Source organism: Eriocheir sinensis, chromosome 23 (genome assembly GCF_024679095.1).
Source record: "Eriocheir sinensis breed Jianghai 21 chromosome 23, ASM2467909v1, whole genome shotgun sequence".
NCBI lineage: Eukaryota > Metazoa > Arthropoda > Malacostraca > Decapoda > Varunidae > Eriocheir > Eriocheir sinensis.
In genome coordinates, this window is record NC_066531.1 from 896,563 (window position 1) to 913,483 (window position 16,921).

Below are 16,921 nucleotides of genomic sequence, written 5' to 3' on the forward strand. Positions count from 1 at the left end.
GGAGGAACAAGGCTGGCGCCTCATGTCTGACCCTTTCAGTGATACCCGTGTGAGCAGTACACGGGCCCGGGTCGGGTAAACGGGAGCGGTGCGGAAGGGTTAAGGGAAATTTCTGTAAAGAAACAAGGAGCTGTAGGTACAGATAGACAGATAGATATAAAGACCACCCATTGGTAAGGTGGTAAAGTAGAGATGGGTAGATATCTCCTGAGTTATCTTTTCCTCATTTTTGTTCTGTTTCAGGATGGTACTGACAACATTGACGATGACCTCGGGAAGATATTACAGAAGATTGCAGTCAACACCAGCTTGGAAGAGTCAGGGTCAGGAGGGAGAGGGGATCTTGGAGGGGAGGGCAAACAACGGCCTCCCAGACACCTGGTGTATGCCCAACACTTTCCACTCCCACAAGACGATGCTTACATGCATGAGATCAACCAGGTAAAGGACCATCCCAGTCAACCAAAGCTAGTGCAGGACAAGTTTCATTAGGGAAGAATATATATAACTCATTTATTACTTACAACTCTATGCCCCTGCTGTCTCTCCTTCTTCCCCGCCTGTACCTCCCCCACTAACCCACTCCCTCTTCTTGCTGTACCATTCATTAAGAAGAGGCAGCATGGGGGCGGCGATGATGAAGAAACTAGGAGATAGAAGAAAATGGGGAGGAGGAGGAGGAGGAGGAGGTAGTGAAATGATAGCTGACATTTTATTGTTGATTATTGCACTGTCCCTGAGGGCTGTGTGTGTAGAGCCGCCTTCCCTGCACACATGAGATGCATACTCCATGTGAAGGCAGGCAGTGATTATGGAAGGACATAGGCAAAAACATGATTACTTGTAGAGTTGTGGATGAGTGGAACAGACTTGGCAGTCATGTTGTGAGTGCTAATATAAATGATACATTCAAGAAATGATTAACCCGGTATCAGCAGGGATCATGTTTCTTAAGGGGGGAGTCCGGTTTGGAGACCCCAAAAATATTAAAAAAATGACTTTGTGAAAAAAATATATTTGGTAGGTATACATTTTGGCAACTATCTCGCAGATTGAAGATGATAAAAAAAAACTCATAGTAAACCTGAAAAAAGCTTCCTAGTGTGTTTTAACGGGATCGCGATCCATCAATAAACTTTATCAGCCCATATCTCAAAACATAAGTTATTCCCCTTCTAACGTTAACCTTGGAGCCAGTTTTAGCTTGATTTCAATGAAACAAAGACTAAAAGGCAGAGGAATACTTTCTCTTCAAATCATCGTCGCTGTTTTTTTGATATATGTCTGGTTTAATTTTATATTAATATTTTTTTGGTCAAAAAAAGGCAAAAAAAAAACACAAAAAAAAAATCATAAAACAAATTCAAAAGCTGAAATGAAAAATCTAACGACGAAGAAACATTTCATATTATAACGTCTCTAAGTCACAGAAAAATGAAGGTTATGGGGCCAATAATAACGACGGAGATTCGCTTTTAAATTTTCATTGTAGTTGTAGTTGGAGGGGGGGGGAGGGGGACAAGAATGGGGGTCAATGTCTAATGTTGATGTAAATGATGCCAATACTTCACAACATAAAAATCAGAGCGATTCATGCATATTTACCGGAGATATGGCACCCCCGATCTAAACCGGACTCTCCCCTTAATGGTCCCTCCAAGCGAGAAAAATGAGAACAAATCACCCCTCACACAAACCATTTCATAATATATATCAAAGCATTTGTGATCAGATTATGTATCATCTATTTTGCGGGGTTTATATCATGGCACAAATTTGGCCCGTCGCTGCTACACGGTAAGGCCACAAATTTGGCCCGTCGCTGCTACACGGTAAAGCCACAAATTTGGCCCGTCACTGCTACACGGTAAAGCCACAAATTTTGCCCGTCGCTGCTACACGGTAAAGCCACAAATTTTGCCCGTCGCTGCTACACGGTAAAGCCACAAATTTAGCCCGTCTCTGCTAACGGGTTAAATAAGTTCATGGCTAGTGAATTAGGTGGGGTTAGGTTTATAGGAGCTTCCTTGTGTAGGTCTACTGGCCTTTTGCAGACTTTTTCATTCTTATGTTGGATAGCATCTTGGAGGGAAAGGATAACTGCTGGAGGTTTTACAGAACACATGACTTTGGCAAAGCTGATTTAGCAAGAGATGAGATACAACTTCTCCAGTTCAGATTTTGAGTTAAGTATATGTTTAACCTGGTAGCAGCGATGGGCCAAATTTGTGGCTTTACCGTGTAGCAGCGACGGGCCAAATTTGTGGCTTTACCATGTAGCAGCGACGGGCCAAATTTGTGGCCTTACCGTGTAGCAGCGACGGGCCAAATTTATGGCTTTACTGTGTAGCAGCGACGGGCCAGATTTGTGCCATGATATAAACCCACTAAAATAGATGATACATAATCTGATCACAAATGCTTTGATATATATAATGAAATGGTTTGTGTGAGGGGTGATTTTTTCTCATTTTTCTCGCTTGGAGGGACCATTAAGAAACATGATCCCTGCTGCTACCGGGTTAATATAGAAGAAAGGAACATCTGTGTTTTATCAAAGAATAGGGGATAGACGTCTGAAAGATTATAATGAGGTGTCAGGTATCAGGTTGTCAAAGTTTTGAGGCATTGAAAGGCACCAACAACCTTATGCCCCAGTTAGAAATAATAGTATGGTCGGAGGTTAAGCAGTCTTTAGCTTCCAGCCTTGAGGTGAGCAATTCCTGTTAGGAGGGTCTAATTTTGAAAACTGTTGAGTAATGCAGAGTAATCAGTATGAATGGATAAAACAGTTTGTTCTTACCTACTTGTATTTTTACATGATAGAGCAGCTCTCCTCCTCCTACTGATAGTCTTCTACCTCTTAAATTCCGTCGCCATGTTGCCTCTCTATCTTCTATCGATATTTTCACGCTGACTGCTCTTCTGAACTTGCTAACTGCATGCCTCCCCCCCTCCCGTGGCCACGCTGCACACAACTTTCTACTCATGCTCATCCCTATACTGTCCAAACCCCTTATGCAAGAGTTAACCAGCATCTTCACCCTTTCATCCCTATACTGTCCAAACCCCTTATGCAAGAGTTAACCAGCATTTTCACTCTTTCATCCCTCACGCTGGTAAACTCTGGAACAATCTTCCTTCATCTGTATTTCCTTCTGCCTACGACTTGAACTCTTTCAAGAGGAGGGTATCAGGACACCTCTCCTCCCGAAATTGACCTCTCTTTCGGCCACCTCTTTTGATCCTTTTTTTAGGAGCAGCGAGTAGCGGGCTTTTTTTTTATTGTTTCCTTTTTTTGTGTGCCCTTGAGCTGTCTCCTTTGTTGTAAAAAAAAAAAAAAGGCTCGTATTATCCCAATATTTAAACCATTTTGTCATCCAGTTCTTTAAATCTGTGAATGTTGTTGACACATATTTGGAAAGCTCAATTTTCTTACATCCTCATCACCTCTTTTCTTGAATATTTTTGCACTGTGCCCTCCCTCTTGATGTTAATTTCCCATGTAATATAAATTCCCTTACATCTATCTTCTCCTTTCCTGTGGCACACTTATACAACATTATCATGTCTCCTCTACTTCTTCTCTCCTCCAGGGTTGGCAGGTTCAGCTTCTCTAGTTTTTCCTCATAAGTTAAATTTCTTATCTTGTGTTGGATCATTAATGAATAGTAGAAAAAGTGTGAGAACATAGCCCTGCAGAATACCATTGGTGTAGGTGTAGAACTGACTGTCTACAGCAGAGATAGACTGGCCTGAAAGGAAACTGGAGATAAAAGTACAGAGAGAGAAGTAGTTATGAAAGCAAAGACTGTAATAGAGAGGTCAACAGTTAGGCAGTGTTGCATCTATCCCAGAATTTTGCATCTTGTTTGGATTGTTGTCTGGCAAATAAAGATGAATAATTCAGAGCAATCATTTTTGTAAGAGTGGCGTGGGAAAAGTTACCAACAAATGTTAGAGATGATGTGGAATTTGATACTTGAAGAGAAATCACTTGGACAGAAAGAAAAAAAAATAAAGTACCAAAGAGAATAGTGACAGTAATGATGATAATGATAAAAATAATAATGGTAATAACAATATGATAGTGGTTGTTAGAACATTTGAATCTTTTGACATAACTTTTCACAGTAACATTTATTTTAAAATGTTAGTGTTATGTAAATAAGTAGTATTGCTAGATGACGAAGGGCTGCATGTCTGTTGTATATACATTTTTAGAAAGGAGTAAACTCTAAGATTGCAATTTTTTTATTGTTGAAAATTGTTTTGCCAGTAAATGTATGTTTCTTCCAGCGCTATGTTTTACTTTATGGAGTGGGCAAGGCAAGAGACGAGGCGCGAGCGGCAGTGAAGAAGTTGACCAAAGAAATATGCAAACTATTCAGTAAAAAGTGTAGCAACGATATCGCTGAAGGTAAAGTGGATTTGTTTTACTGCTTATATGATCTGTGAGAATATTATTATTATTTTTTTATTATTTAAGATATTAACCAACTAGCCACTGATATTAAACTGGTACCTCCCTAAGCTATATTTCCTTAACTTATTCCCTTGTTACAGTATAGTCATTATGTCAGTAATAGAAAAGTGAGACGATTGTGACAAATTGTACATATATAACCAATTTTTCAGGTGGCAAAGTAAAGAAATCATCACGTGGAGAGTTCAACTTTGAAAACATCCTCAGCCGCTTCTGTACTTTATCATATTTTGACCAGCACCACATCACCAGCACCGTGGCCTCCCTGGTAAGACTCCCTGTATTCAGTATGCTTTAACAGAACAAAGTTTATCTTAACCCAGTAGCAGCGACGGGGCAAATTTGTGGCTTTACCGTGTAGCAGCGACGGGGCAAATTTGTGGCTTTACCATGTAGCAGCGACGGGGCAAATTTGTGGCTTTACCATGTAGCAGCGAATGACCCAAATTGTGGCTTTACCTTGTTGCTGCGACGGGGCAAATTTGTGGCTTTACCATGTAGCAGCGACGGGCCAAATTTGTGGCTTTACCATGTAGCAGCGACGGGGCAAATTTGTGGCTTTACCGTGTAGCAGCGACGGGCCAAATTTGTGGCTTTACAGTGTAGCGACAGGGCAGATTATTAAAGTGGCTTTAAAGCAAATTTGTGGCTTTACCGTGTAACAGCAGCGACGGGCCAAATTTGTGGCTTTACCATGTAGCAGCGACGGGGCAAATTTGTGGCTTTACCATGTAGCAGCGACGGGGCAAATTTGTGGCTTTACCATGTAGCAGCGACGGGGCAAATTTGTGGCTTTACCGTGTAGCAGCGACGGGCCAAATTTGTGGCTTTACCATGTAGCAGCGACGGGGCAAATTTGTGGCTTTACCGTGTAGCAGCGACGGGGCAAATTTGTGGCTTTACCGTAGCTTAGACGGCAAATTTGTGGCTTTACCGTGTAGCAGCAATGGCTACAACAATGGGCCTTTGTGGCTTTAGCAACAATGGGCTAACTTTGTGGCTTTACCGTGTAGCAGCGACGGGCCAAATTTGTGCCATGATATAAACCCCCCAAAATAGATGATACATAAACTGATCACAAATGCTTTGATATATATTATGAAATGGCTTGTGTGGGTGATGATTTTTACTCATTTTTCTCGCTTAGAGGGACCATTAAGAAACATGGTCCCTGCTGCTACTGGGTTAATTTATATTTCATTCAATTATGTTGATTATAATTTCTGACCCCAAAATGGAGAGCTATATTTCCTTGTCTTTCCAGGTTTTGGAAATGCTATCTGGCTGTGGTTCTGGCATGTCTAACTATCTGCCAACTCATGACCATATTGCCTTCCTCATGGATCTCATGGAGGTGGCCCTCAATGTGCATGGCCTCATTGAGCTCTGCATCCAGGTTTGTAATTGGGATCATATTGTTATTTAAATTTCTCATTGAGCTGGAAAATCAGACCTTCAGGAAGTAAATCATTTGTGACCCCTCAAAAATATAACACTCCAAAGGGATATACAAGTCATCCAAAATTGATTAGGGTTTATCAAGTATGATTTCACATTTCTAAAAGTATTAAACATTTTTTGTCTATGGTACAGATGATCAAGGAGGTCAGTGAGATAGAGGCTCAGCTGGTGGAGCGAGGATGTCAGGCAATCGGGTACTGCCCCACTCTGCTGCTCCATGTGGTTGGGGTACTCAGGAAATACCATTGCTGTTTGTTAGGTGAGTCTAAAATGTTTGCATCTTAGGCTGGTATGCTTAGACGCTTCCTTCCCTTACATCAATCATTTCTAAAGACCAAAAAGGAGGTTAATCGCGTCCCCCATGAGTGTTTCTTTAGGTTCAAGGTACGGAATAAGGGTCACACTACCACCAGGGTCATCAAACTACCCCCTGGAAATGCCCACAACTCCTACGAAAGCCTTGTCAAAATGTGTGTGTCTGGGCGGCGAAATGTTTAAGCATTCTGCCCCTAGTAATTAAAATATTTAGTTTGGCAATTGACCAAGGTAAAAATAGATTTCTTATTTAGGTATACCATATTTGACAGCTTGCTTGTAAGATGCATGGGGTTGTAAGACGCACTTCAATTTAGACAGGCATTAAAAAAAAATTAAAAAAAGATGGGTTTAAACTATGAATATCAGATGAAGGGTTTTCCCCTGACATTCGTAGCCCTCCCCTCTATCAGGTCATTTTTAGTTTCATATGATTGATTGATAGTTTATTGTTGCAAGTAAACAACAAAGGAGAAGGGAGGAGCATGCCATCCCAACCCCCAGGCAGTACAGAGTGTGATTATACAACTAAGGATACATGTTTAAGTAGCACCAGGAAACTAAAAAGATACAATGGTAGGGGACAAGCGATAAAAAAATAAAGGCCTTGAATTCATATCCTTAATAAATCCCAATATTTTACATTTAAAAACCTTAATATTTGCTGGGACCCGCCAGAACTGGTCCTCCTTAGAGACTTGAGAGTCCTTCTTTCAGACATAAACAAATATGGTGTAGACAGCAATATTGTCAGAGGGGTAATGAGTATAAACTTTGTACATGATTTTTTTTTTTCCATTCTTCATCGTAATTCTAGTTTCTTCCTGACTGGTGTTATTTTACATGAAGTAGTGATAAGTACTGCTGTTATACATTGTTACTTGAGAAAAGAGTTGCCATTGTTACTGTAGAAGTGATCGACACATTGTTTACATTTGCAGAGATATTTACGGCTTGATTTAAATGCCACTGCAGCACTAAAACTTCACTAGCCAGTAACCCAAAACTGACCTGTTAAGATGCATGCTGATTTTCTGGGACATTTTTTGGAAAGAAAAGTGCGTCTTAGAAACCGTCAAATACTATATTTCAGAATACTTTCACACTTAGCATAGTTCATATTGTTTTGAAAAGTAGGTGCCATTTGTATCTTGTGTAAAAATGAAGTTGGCATTCATATAAAGTTATATACATACATGCTGAGTTTTGAATTCACTTTTAACCCGGTAGCAGCGGGGATCATGTTTCTTAATGGTCCCTCCAAGCGAGAAAAATGAGAAAAAATCACCCCTCACACAAACCATTTCATAATATATATCAAAGCATTTGTGATCAGTTTATGCATCATCTATTTTTGGGTGGTTTATATCATGGCACAAATTTGGCCCGTCGCTGCTTCACGGTAAAGCCACAAATTTGGCCCGTCGCTGCTACACGGTAAAGCCACAAATTTGGCCAGTCGCTGCTTCCGGGTTAAAATGAAAATATAAAAGGATTTAAAGCTGAATTTCTTTTTCAGTGTTCTTTACCATTGCAGCAGAACGTTGAGTAATTGAATCACATTTGTCTTCAGTCTCCCAGGAACAAACCTCGGCTATTTTTGAGGGCTTGTGTCGTCTAGTGAAGGCCAATCCCTCAGAATGCACCTCCCCTGAGCGAGTGGTCTTCTCCTACCTATATGATCTCTATGCCTCCTGCTCATTTCTCAAGGTAAAGAACAAAATAAAATTATGTTTTCTTATGTAGTGGTTGCACAAGATGATATGAACAGACTGCTCTCTCTGCTCTTGAAGTGTGGTACATTTTTCACAGCTGTTTTCATGTGTCAAAATATCTTGTTTCAGTCCAAGCACCATGAGATATTCTCTGCTATGTACCCCAAGCTGAAGCAGACTCTCTACGCCAGCATCAACCCCGCCCAAGGCACCTACAGATGGAATATGCAGTTCATGGATGATTACATAAAAAACCCAAAGTAGGTTTTCATTTGTAATTTTTCATAATGGTAATAATTATATGATATATGGTGATAATATAGTATTTTCCTTAACCCGGTAGCAGCGGGGATCATGTTTCTTAATGGTCCCTCCAAGCGAGAAAAAAGAGAAAAAATCACCCCTCACACAAACCATTTCATAATATATATCAAAGCATTTGTGATCAGATTATGTAGCATCTATTTTGGGGGGTTTATATCATGGCACAAATTTGGCCCGTCACTGCTACACGGTAAAGCCACAAATTTGGCCCGTCACTGCTACACGGTAAAGCCACAAATTTGGCCCGTCGCTGCTACACAGTAAAGCCACAAATTTGGCCCATCGCTGCTACACGGTAAAGCCACAAATTTGGCCCGTCGCTGCTACATGGTAAAGCCACAAATTTGGCCCGTCGCTGCTACACGGTAAAGCCACAAATTTGGCCCGTCGCTGCTACACAGTAAAGCCACAAATTTGGCCCGTCGCTGCTACACGGTGAAGCCACAAATTTGGCCCGTCGCTGCTACACAGTAAAGCCACAAATTTGGCCCGTCGCTGCTACACAGTAAAGCCACAAATTTGGCCCGTCGCTGCTACACAGTAAAGCCACAAATTTGGCCCGTCGCTGCTACACGGTTAAATATCTTTTGTTCTTGGTTCCATTTTTAGCCCTCGCTCATGATTCTTTTTTATTGGTATTTATTTGTTATTGATTACTCAAACTTTTGTACTTTTTGTATTTCTTCATTTCTCTATTTGTATTATTTTTGGTTTTTATTATTGTTATAGTTTATAAAAAAATATTTTCTCATTTATTACTCATTTGACACATTGTAACATCATCAGTGGGACCCTATTCCAGCGCTGTTAGGGATATTATCATCATCAACATCATTACATTCAACCATTACTATCACATTGCAGGACAAAGCTCTTTCCCAACATCCTCCGCTTCTTTGAGTGATGTTAGTGTGCGCCACCCTGCTCCGGCAAATGTTTTAATTTCACCTCTTCGCATGGTTCACTGTCTGCCCTGACATCTACAATTTCTGGATTGCCACTGTTGCTTTGTTTTTCATCTATTAACTGTTCTTGAGATGATGTTAACCTTCTCAAGGCCATTTCTTATTCTTAACCCCTTCAACACGAGGACGTGTATATTGCCTCCTTGTGTGCCCCATACCATATCCGAGGACATGCATACTGTGTCCTTGCTCGCCTTAGCCAATATACGAGTTATTTTATCTCTATGTTTATGCTTACATCTCAAAATTATCATTTAGTTTATGTTTCTTTATGTGCTCCATTTAATTCTGCATGTTTTCATATATAATACATGATGATTTTGTTGAGTTTATGGCTGAAAACTTGTTATATTCAATAGCAACATTTGAAATTTGCCGCGCGCAACGATCTTGGATACAGCTTGGGGCACTGTTTTGGACCGGCCGTAGTGAAGGGGTTAATCTTCATTGAAGTATCTCTAATATATGACTGGTTCCTAATCGATAAAGCTTGGTCCCTGTTTCCATATTATACCCAGCATTTTTCTCTCCATTCCTCTTAGTGTTTTCTCTAAATATTCTGTGAGATGCCAAGTTTCTCCTCAGTGAGAGTGAAGATATTAGAGTCATACCCAGTGTTAGAATCTAGTGCTCTATCATGTATGTTCTATGTAAATGTGTGGTTTGGCCCATTTCATTTGAGACCTTTTCTCTTATTATAAATATTTTTTCGTTTCTTATGATCTATATTGTGCACCAGCGACGGGCCAAATATGTGGCTTTACCGTGTAGCAGCGACGGGCCAAATTTGTGGCTTTACCGTGTAGCAGCGATGGGCCAAATTTGTGGCTTTACCGTGTAGCAGCGACGGGCCAAATATGTGGCTTTACCGTGTAGCAGCGACGGGCCAAATTTGTGGCTTTACCGTGTAGCAGCAACGGGCCAAATTTGTGGCTTTACCGTGTAGCAGCGACGGGCCAAATTTGTGGCTTTACCGTGTAGCAGCGACGGGCCAAATTTGTGGCTTTACCGTGTAGCAGCGACAGGCCAAATTTGTGCCATGATTTAAACCCCCCAAAATAGATGCTACATAATCTGATCACAAATGCTTTGATATATATTATGAAATGGTTTGTGTAAGGGGTGATTTTTTCTCATATTTCTCGCTTGGAGGGGCCATTAAGAAACATGATCCCCGCTGCTACCACCGGGTTGACCTAGGTGGAAGATCAGGTCATGATGGCGATGTTGAGGATTTATGTGAGCTAGAAAATGAATGGTCTGTTTTGTTCCCGTTTTACCAGATTGAAGATTGATCCAGGGGTACCGAAGCAGCTTGCAGACCCCACCAATCGGTACAGCTTTGTGTGCAATGCGATCATAGATGCTTGCTCCCCCAACACATCCAATGAAAAACTGAATGATATGGCCATCCTCTGTGCTGAATTGACCGCATCCTGCAATGCATTATCAGCTGAATGGTTAGGTAAGGAAATATTTAAACTGTAAAGAGAATTGAGTACATTAAAATGTCCTATCTAACTCTTACAATACAGGACAGATATTATATATTTTTAAAGCCATACTTTCTCAGAGAACTGACTTTATTGAGCTGGTTATGGCAGAAATCTTATGTTTTCCCTTCCCATTCTCTCCCATTATGTAACATCAAGTTTCTTCACATTTTCTTTATGTCAGCGTCCGACGGCGTCACGGTTAGTCCTCTTCTAAACCGCTTAATCTTCTTCCATTTCCTCTTAATCCTCTTCTAAACCTCTTAAGAGGAAATGGAAGAGAATTTAAAGGCGGATTGAGAAGTTTAGAAGATGATTAATCCTCTTCCATTTCCTCTTGACCCTCCATACTGTGACGCCGACGTCTGTGTCACGGATGGAAAGGGTTGACAGTACAAAGATACAATGCTATTCTGGTAGAGTGAGATGTGACTAAAAAAAATATATAATTGTTCATTCACATACTGCCATTCAATAGTCCACATATCTGATAATCTGGCATCAGGCTGGGCCACTGCAAACCAGATTAACAGACGTTTACTGTGTAGGATTAGGAAGAAAATAGAAACTAATATTCAGATTAATTTAAAGCTCTTGAAGGGATGGTAACAGTACAAAATATGTCACTAATAGTTGAACTGTTGCTTTTCATTTTTTTTTTTATTTTTTTTTTTTTTACGTTGAGGCCTATAGCGCCGGTAGGCTTCTTCCCGGTGGGGCCTGATGGTCGGCCCAGCCCGTTCTGGCGCAGGCGAGTGTTTATAGTGGCGCCATCTTGCATAGGCTCATGCTGCCCTCCCGGAGCTCATCTTTAATCCTAGAATCTAGAGTCCGGGATGATAGGTGGTCTTCTGGACAGCATGTGGGTAGTTTTAAGCCACTCGGCGGCGGCTGAAAAATCCCAGCTTGGTGGCACCGGGCGGGGATTTTGATATAATGTCATTTTGTTTTCCCCATACAGGAGTCTTGAATGCCCTTTGCTGCTCCTCCAAGGACAGCCCAGGTTACATTGATGTACTGGGACAGGTGGGCCTTCGAGACCCTCTCTCCACACCCACCATCCACAGTTCCTTGGCAGTGTTTACAGCCATACTCATAGCCCGTCACTGCTTCACTCTCCCAGACTTCCTCAAGTGTGTTGCTTTGCCTTCCTTGATGGAAGCATGGAATACAGGTAATGTTCATTGCATGTTTTATTTTTTTTTATTTATTTATTTATTTATTTTTTACAACAAAGGAGACAGCTCAAGGGTACAAAAAAAGGAAACAATAATAAAAAAAAGCCCGCTACTCGCTGCTCCTACAAAAAAAAATCAAAAGAGGTGGCAGAAAGAGAGGTCAATTTCAGGAGGAGAGGTGTCCTGATACCCTCCTCTTGAAAGAGTTCAAGTCGTAGGCAGGAGGAAATACAGATGAAGGAAGATTGCTCCAGAGTTTACCAGCGTGAGGGATGAAAGAGTGAAGATGCTGGTTAACTCTTGCATAAGGGGTTTGGACAGTATAGGGATGAGCATGAGTAGAAAGTCGTGTGCAGTGGGGCAGCGGGAGGGGGGGAGGCATGCAGTTAGCAAGTTCAGAAGAGCAGTCAGCGTGAAAATAGCAATAGAAGATAGAAAGAGAAGCAACATCACGACAGAATTTAAGAGGTAGAAAACTATCAGTAGGAGGAGGAGAGCTGATGAGACAAAGAGCTAATTGGATTTTCTGGTTCCTGTATTTAAATTTGGTTAATGGAAAAGTTAGTCTTATCCTCATTGCATGTGAAAGTCTGCCCTGTCATTCTGCAAGGCATACAGTCATTTATATCAGGATGAGAACTGTTGTCTTCATGCTCTGCCCTGGAATGTGAAAATGCTGCAGCTGAACCTAAAAAAATGAAATATGGATACATGTGATCATTCAAAGTTGGTGTTGGGGTTTAGGTGAAGTGCTGTTGTAATCTTATCCTGTAAAAGTGGGCAAAATACTACAAAAAAATGGCTGAGCTTCATGGTAGATATAAAAGTGACCTTCTTCATATACACTAGGCCCTTCCTAACCCCACCAGATTCTCTTACTAGTTAATCATACTTGCTCTCATGTCACCCTTCATAACTAGTGAATAACAGTATAGTCTTATCACCCTTCATAACTAGTGAATAACAGTATAGTCTTATCACCCTTCATAACTAGTGAATAACAGTATAGTCTTATCACCCTTCATAACTAGTGAATAACAGTATAGTCTTATCACCCTTCATAACTAGTGAATAACAGTATAGTCTTATCACCCTTCATAACTAGTGAATAACAGTATAGTCTTAATTTCACAAATAATTGATGCCTAAGAAAGTTTGTCAATTGAGAAAACTTAAAACTATTGCTTTTTCTATTATATGTTGAAATAGCATTGTAAGATGATTGCCTTCACCAGGGGAGGGCAACCCGGACGCTGAGCCTGGTGCCCGACTCACCTGCCACCTGCTGTTGAGAATTTTCAAAAGTGTGGATACGCCCCAGCCTGCTCAATACTCCGCTGGTGGGTGGTGCCCCTTGCTCTTACACTTGGCAGCATAGTGTATTCATTGCTTTACATGTTGACACTTGTGTTGCACTGTAATGGGTTTAAATCACCATAGTACCCATACTATAATAATTATGCAGTGTCCCTTTTAAATATAGAGCCATGTTTTTATTAGATTGAAAACATTGATTTTCACTACATCAGAAGTTCACGTTTGCTACAGCATAAAGGATGTATTGATTTTATAATCACTTATCTAGCTGGCCTCATTATTCTAATGCAAGTTTATAAAGTTTTATGTTAGTTGAAGCATTTTAATCAGCTATCAAAATCCATTGTTGAAATCTGCTTATTTTATGGCTCTGGCACAGCTTTACATTTCCAAGATTAAGTGCTTCTTTTTCAGAAGACTATGTATTTTAAATGTCATCATTACTTAAGGAACTAGACCAGTGTTAGGTTATGGTCATAACATGAGCCAATTATTGCATTCAAGGCATTGAAGTTTAGAATGCATCTGGTGACAGCTGGATGCAACGGATAGACCTTTATTCCCAAGCCTCAGGGAGCAACACAACATCAACAGTTTTCTCAGTTAACTTCAGAGCAGTTCAAGTGTAATGGCTGACCTGTTTTGTCCAGAAAGTAGGGCTAAGAGACCTTTCCTTTGTGATGCAAGGGTCCCAGTCTTGCTGGTGTGTGAGGATACAGGCAGCCTCATTTATTACCCCACAAAAAGATTTACTCATCCATTTTTTATGTGCCTTTTTTTTTTAACCCGGTAGCAGCAATGGGACAAATTTGTGGCCTTACCGCGGAGCAGCGACGGGCCAAATTTGTGCCATGATTTAACCTCCTCAAAATAGATAATACATAAAATGATCACAAATGCTTTGATATATATTATGAAATGGTTTGTGTGAGGGGTGATTTTTTCTCATTTTTCTCGTTTAGAGGGACCATTAAGAAACATGATCCCCGCTGCTACCGGGTTAAATGTATTCACTATTTTAATGATTGATTTCCAGCATGGTTTTGGCTGATATGAAGTCTGATATTATGCCAGAGATTACAAAGGCTGATATTACAATAGCCTTTGAAGATGTCCCCCCCCACCCCACACACACACACACACACACACACACACACACTTCAGCTAAGTTTTTGTTATATATATTTGACAGGTTCTTCTCAGAGTGTACCTGCTGGTATGTCACAGCGCAGCATTCGCCTGAGCTGTGACCGCCACCTGCTGGCTGCTGCCCACACAGCCATCACTCTGAGCCCTCTCTTGGCTGTCCTGAAGGTAACTCAACTTCTTTCCAGTTTGAACTTTTCCAAAACTCATAATTCTTTTCTTTTTTCATAAAGCACACCTCTGATATGATCCATTAATTGCAGGCAATGCTAATTGTCAGTGATGTTTTGAGTGGGCAGAGCAAAAGTCAAGCCTCAATATCTGACATTCTTGGAACATCGGACTTGGGCAGTGGCTCAAATGACTCTGACATGATGGGGTGAGTATATGCTGTTATGGCACGGGCAAGTGTTTTTAGTGGTGCCATCCTGCTTGGTTCATGCTGTCCTCCAGAGCTGTTCTTTGAATCTAGAATCTGGATTGATATGGACGACCCAGCTTCATAATTTAGTTTTTTTCTAGTTTGGGTAAAGTATGGAGAATTTGAGTTTTAACTAGATCCATAGTTGAAGGTGCTGAATACAGATAGTAACTGGTATATGTTTGTCATTGATATTTAACTTCTTGAATCCAGTGGTGTATATATACATCATGCATTCATTAGTCCACCCTAAAAGAAAAATGGCTTGTAGCTGTTTTCTTTGGTTGTCATCTTATGAATATTGCTTTGAATAGCTAATCTATTGATGCTGAAGCATGCATAGCAGGGCACGATAACAGAAAACCTTATTCCCAATAACCGATAACTGATAATGGAAAACCTTATCGGTGATAACCGATATTCGTTAACTGGAGACACAAATATAGGTGATAACCGATAACCGATACCCGATATAAATGCACAATTCTGATACTAGCTAGCGATAAGTCTGATCGGCGAAACCGATACTATATTGATATTTCAAATAAAAAATATAGATGAATTCAAATTTTCATTATCTGTATTTTAGAAAACTTACAAAACCTGAAAACCACACGTTGACACGTACCTATGGACGGTAATACCAGAAACGCCTGAACCGGTGTTGTGTTGTTTGGCGTCCGCACCGTCAAACACTGGCGCTTTTGTTTACAAACACTGGTCTCTTGTGAACTGGCCCATCACTACTTATTCAGTTATTCTTGCTTATCACCATTAACACTTTAACAGTCACTTCAGTATAGAAGCACTGAAGCACTGGGAACTGAAACACTGACACTCACTCCGTCACTCGAGACACAGCTGTGAGGCCACGCGCCACGCCGCCACATGATAACACAAGCCGCTGGTCTCTGTTTGCGCTCTTTACAACGGGATCACAAATTTCAGGCAGTGAATAATCATTTTGGGGGCAAAGTTAAATGATTTTTCTCTTTGATAGTGATTTTTTAGTCTAACAAAAAAAAAAAAATAACCTAGTGTTTTAACGTTGATGATCTAAGTATGAAATCTCTTCACCGAAGATATTTCATACCCCAAAGTTTTTTCACACAACACCGGGTGCCCGGGACACACATGCGCAGTAGGGAGGAGACTACGTTTTTTTTTCTGAGAGGCAGAAAAAAAGTAGCGATTATCAGCTGTTTGGTTACAAGTAACGAAGATACCGATATATATATATATATATATATATATATATATATATATATATATATATATATATATATATATATATATATATATATATATATATATATATATATATATATATATATATATATATATACACGTATATGTAAATAAGTAGCGGATGGCCGATAACCCAATTTTGTTATCAGCGATAAAGTATCGCCATAACTTATTGTGATAACGCCCAACTATGGAAGCATGTTACTTTGGGAGAAAGAGGCCAGTGTTGTGGCTGTCATCACGATGTGGTGTGGAGAAGAGATAACACACACACACACACACACACACACACACACACACGAAGGGATATGAAGGGAGAGAGAGAGAGAGAGAGAGAGAGAGAGAGAGAGAGAGAGAGGAGGGGGGGGGAGAGCGTGCATCTCTCTCTCTCTCTCTCTCTCTCTCTCTCTCTCTCCTTTCCCCCAAGGCTCTGTCCTGGGACCCGTTCTCTTTGTCATTTACATCAACGACATTGACCTTGGTCTCAACAATTTCATTAGTAAATTTGCGGACGACACAAAAATCAGCAATGCGGTACTTACAAGAAGATTTGCGTAAAATATCAGATTGGTCAGTAAAATGGGAAATGCTTTTTGATATAAACAAGTGCCAGATTCTGCAGGTTGGATCTAGGAATATAAAGAAGGACTATGAAATGTGCGGCGTTAAAATTAAAAGCGTTCACTCGGTCAAAGATTTTGGCGTCACAGTCGCGTCTAACCTCAAGTTTTCCCAGCAGTGCAACGAGTCCGTTAAAAAAGCAAACAGGATGATCGGTTTGATTAAGAGAAATTTTTCATTCAAGAATAAAGACGTTATACTACCTTTGTATATTAGTTTCGTCAGACCTCA

General features: G+C 40.5%; 1 protein-coding gene across 1 annotated transcript in view; it reads left to right on the forward strand.

The window, feature by feature from the left end:
- Window positions 1–16,921, forward strand: part of LOC127002316 (mediator of RNA polymerase II transcription subunit 12-like protein) — a 95,386-nt gene that overhangs the window by 31,768 nt on the left and 46,697 nt on the right. Inside the window, exons 11-22 of the mRNA XM_050868125.1 lie at window positions 244–441; window positions 4,300–4,420; window positions 4,639–4,754; window positions 5,751–5,882; window positions 6,080–6,206; window positions 7,836–7,972; window positions 8,107–8,237; window positions 10,550–10,731; window positions 11,721–11,933; window positions 13,173–13,277; window positions 14,447–14,568; window positions 14,664–14,779. Coding sequence (XP_050724082.1) covers window positions 244–441; window positions 4,300–4,420; window positions 4,639–4,754; window positions 5,751–5,882; window positions 6,080–6,206; window positions 7,836–7,972; window positions 8,107–8,237; window positions 10,550–10,731; window positions 11,721–11,933; window positions 13,173–13,277; window positions 14,447–14,568; window positions 14,664–14,779 — 1,700 coding nt within the window. The remainder of the gene's footprint in view (window positions 1–243; window positions 442–4,299; window positions 4,421–4,638; window positions 4,755–5,750; window positions 5,883–6,079; window positions 6,207–7,835; window positions 7,973–8,106; window positions 8,238–10,549; window positions 10,732–11,720; window positions 11,934–13,172; window positions 13,278–14,446; window positions 14,569–14,663; window positions 14,780–16,921) is intronic.